Below are 3421 nucleotides of genomic sequence, written 5' to 3' on the forward strand. Positions count from 1 at the left end.
TTTGTTCGAAGATTGAAACCAACGTACCAAAAGTTATTATATATTTTTATTAATTATTTATAAGATTATTGAAATGTAAGATAACTAAACGAAGCCGTTTTCAACCATACGTTTCACTTACATGGAACGACATCGTCTCGCCGCTAACAACAAAAACAGTAAGTTTCACTTACAAATAAACGACGTCGTTTCCCTACTAAAGATACGACGCCGTTTCTCTGCTAAGCTAAGATCCTCTGTTTCAGCTTAGCTATTGCCTTTTGCCTCTCTCCCTCTGTTGTTCTGCAACTTCAACTGATCCTGGATCCATGATCTCCTTACATACATCAATATAAAACGAGGTAAGCTTACAAACTTTACTTTAAACACAACCAATCAGCTCTTAAAACGAGGTGTTTCCAGAACTCTCACTGTTAGCTTCATTTTCAAAGCTTACTGTATTAATAAAAAAATATAACTAGCTGTGTTTTTTTTTGCTAATGGGTCTACTTGTATCCATCAAAGACTGCTCCTTCCTGCACCAATTCGGATTTTTAGATCGTTGACCATTGTTCGAGTTCTTCTCTGTTTAATTATGATTATCAAACTTTAATACGGAATCTGTATTTTTTTTATTAGGTGGTGGTTATGTGAGTAATGATGCTGCAGTCTATGTCAATGGTGAAACTCAAGTTTGGGTTCACTTCAGTCAGAATGAGGAACTTGTCGGTGGGAATCTCTGTCATGGTTCTTACATTGATCCTCATCATCCTTCAACCTGGTCACAAACTTACAAAGAAGAATCTGACTGTGGATGAGTTTGATATAGAAGAAGAGAGTACTGTTTTGATCACTATGGAAGATCTTGATTACCTCTTTTCAAACAGTAGCTTTTACAAAGAAGAAGATGAGTCTAATGGGTTTCTTGTATGGTCTCTCATGCGTCCGTTTCTCGAAAGGCATGATGCATTGCCAGAAACTGGTCAGGGGGTCGAAGAGGCTGCATTGGCAGGGAAAGGTTTAGTCTCTCTGATCAATAAAGAGAAAGGACATTCTGCTTCTGGTATGGTCTCTACGAAAGGCAGAAGAACTTGTCCGGACTTTGTAAATGCAGTTGATGTGGATTTGTCCGGCTCAACGCCTGTTCTTGAGCTACCGTGTGGTTTAACTGAAGATTCTTCTATAACATTTGTTGGTGTTCCTGATGAACATTCGAGAAGCTTCCAGATTCAGCTCCTTGGCTCAGGCGTCTTGCGTTATGATGTGAACTTTTCTAAGCAATCCATAGTGCAAAACACATGGACAGAAAGGTCCGGGTGGGGAGAGGAAGTGAGATGCCCAAGTCATGGATCATTTAAGAATTATATTGTAGTTGATGAGCTTCCTCTCTGCAACGAACAGACAAGCAGAATCACTCTGGATGATTTTCCATTTCTCAAAGGGAGTCCCCTCACTGCCACATTGTGGTTTGGATTAGAAGGCTTTCATATGGCTGTTAACGGGCGGCACGAGACTTCATTTCCTTACAGAGAGGTAAGGAATGACGCTACAAAGTCTTTGCAGAAGCTTGAGCCTTGGTTAGTTAGTGCTGTGAAAGTCTCAGGTGGTCTAAAACTGTTATCTGCTTCAGCCACAAGGCTGCCTGTTCCTGATGAGAATCATTCTTCTTTAGCTATAGAAGAGAAGCTGAAAGCTCCCCCTCTTTCCGGAACAAGGATAACATTGCTGGTGGGTGTTTTCTCCACTGGAAATAACTTTAAGCGACGTATGGCATTGAGAAGATCTTGGATGCAATATGAGGCAGTAAGATCTGGAGAAGTTGCTGTTCGGTTTCTCATTGGCCTTGTAAGTACTTCTCCAAGTCAACGTTTTCTGTCTGTTTTTTTTTTTGGTACATTTCTTAGCAATAACTTGGCGTTTTTTGGGTTCAGCACACTAATGAGCAAGTCAATCTAGAGATGTGGAGAGAAGCTAAAGCATATGGTGACATTCAGTTTATGCCTTTTGTTGATTACTATGGTTTACTTAGCCTGAAAACTGTTGCGCTTTGCATTCTCGGGGTAAGTTGCTACTTACACCAATGCATAAGTGTGAGATAAGCTTTTTAATGTTTGTTCATTTTGATACAGACCAAAGTCATCCCATCAAAATACATAATGAAGACAGACGATGATGCGTTTGTTCGGATCGATGAACTGCTAATGAGTCTAAAAGAAAAACCGTCTAATGCACTTTTATATGGTCTGATATCATTTGATTCATCGCCAGACCGTGAGCAAGGCAGCAAATGGTACATTCGTAAAGAGGTAACAGACTTGTTATAGAAATATTTCTTTCTTCTTAGAGGCTCATGTTGCTTTCTCTTTGTGAAGGAGTGGCCTCTAGATTCATATCCTCCATGGGCACATGGCCCTGGCTACATCATCACTCAGGATATAGCTAAATTTGTGGTGAAGGGTCACCTTGAAAGAGATCTTAGAGTGAGTTTTGTATTTTCATCAGAGTGCAAATGTAACTAACCTTAGAGATTGTAAATTAACGGTATTCTTATTTTGTTTTGGTGAAAGCTTTTCAAGCTGGAAGATGTGGCGATAGGGATATGGATTCAACAATACAACCAGACAGTAAAAAGAGTGAAGTACATGAATGACAAAAGGTTTCATAATAGCGGTTGTAAACCGAATTACATTCTTGTTCATTACCAAACTCCTCGGCTACTTTTGTGTCTGTGGGAGAAGCTTCAAAAGGAGAGCCAATCTGTCTGCTGCGAATAGATATCTCAATCATGTTGCAAAGATTGAGACTTTGATGAAATTTTCTTCCAGGAAGTATTGAAATCTTGTATAAGATGTTATGTTAATTTTGATGTTTTGTATAATATGCATCATGTAACTATGTGGGAGTTTTTTCTAAATCTGTTTTCATGATTATAGTTAGGCCTGGGCATTTCGGGTATCGGTTCGGTTCGGTTCGGATATTTCGGGTTTCGGGTAGTTCGGATAAGGGCTAGAGGATCCATTTAGTACTTGACCTATTTTCGGTTCGGTTCGGTTCGGATAGTTTCGGGTTCGGTTCGGTTCGGATAGTAAATGTAGGAACCGAAAAATATCCGGAAAAAGTTCGGTTCTCATTTGGATCCGGTTCGGGTTCGGATAGTTCGGGTAGTTCGGATAATTTGGATAAAATATCGGTTATTTAGGGTAAAATATCAAATAATTAAGATGATTTACATAAAAATTTTGGATATTTTGGATTACTTTGGATATTTCAGATAAAACTATCCGGATACTTTCGGGTAGTTTGGATACTTTATAATAATTTAGTTATCATAAACTATTTTCATATACTTTTAATAGAATTTTAAATTTAAAATATATATTTAATGATGTTATATGTATATATAATTAATATTTTTATATATTCGGGTACCCATTCGGTTCTC

At 38.3% G+C, this 3421-nt stretch overlaps 1 protein-coding gene across 2 annotated transcripts in view; it reads left to right on the forward strand.

The window, feature by feature from the left end:
* Positions 1-201: 201 nt before the first annotated feature.
* Positions 202-3421, forward strand: part of LOC106328880 (probable beta-1,3-galactosyltransferase 16) — a 13119-nt gene continuing 9899 nt past the window's right edge. The window contains exons 1-6 of one of the 2 annotated variants that reach the window (XM_013767449.1): positions 202-341; positions 619-1824; positions 1911-2039; positions 2109-2285; positions 2352-2459; positions 2547-2909. In XM_013767449.1, the coding sequence (XP_013622903.1) occupies positions 637-1824; positions 1911-2039; positions 2109-2285; positions 2352-2459; positions 2547-2753 (1809 nt within the window). In that variant the 5' untranslated portion in view covers positions 202-341; positions 619-636 and the 3' untranslated portion in view covers positions 2754-2909. Of the gene's footprint in view, positions 342-618; positions 1825-1910; positions 2040-2108; positions 2286-2351; positions 2516-2546; positions 2910-3421 lie in introns of those variants that run through there. The other variant, XM_013767510.1, reaches the window with a different exon arrangement.

The sequence above is a fragment of the Brassica oleracea genome, chromosome C1 (assembly GCF_000695525.1).
Source record: "Brassica oleracea var. oleracea cultivar TO1000 chromosome C1, BOL, whole genome shotgun sequence".
NCBI lineage: Eukaryota > Viridiplantae > Streptophyta > Magnoliopsida > Brassicales > Brassicaceae > Brassica > Brassica oleracea.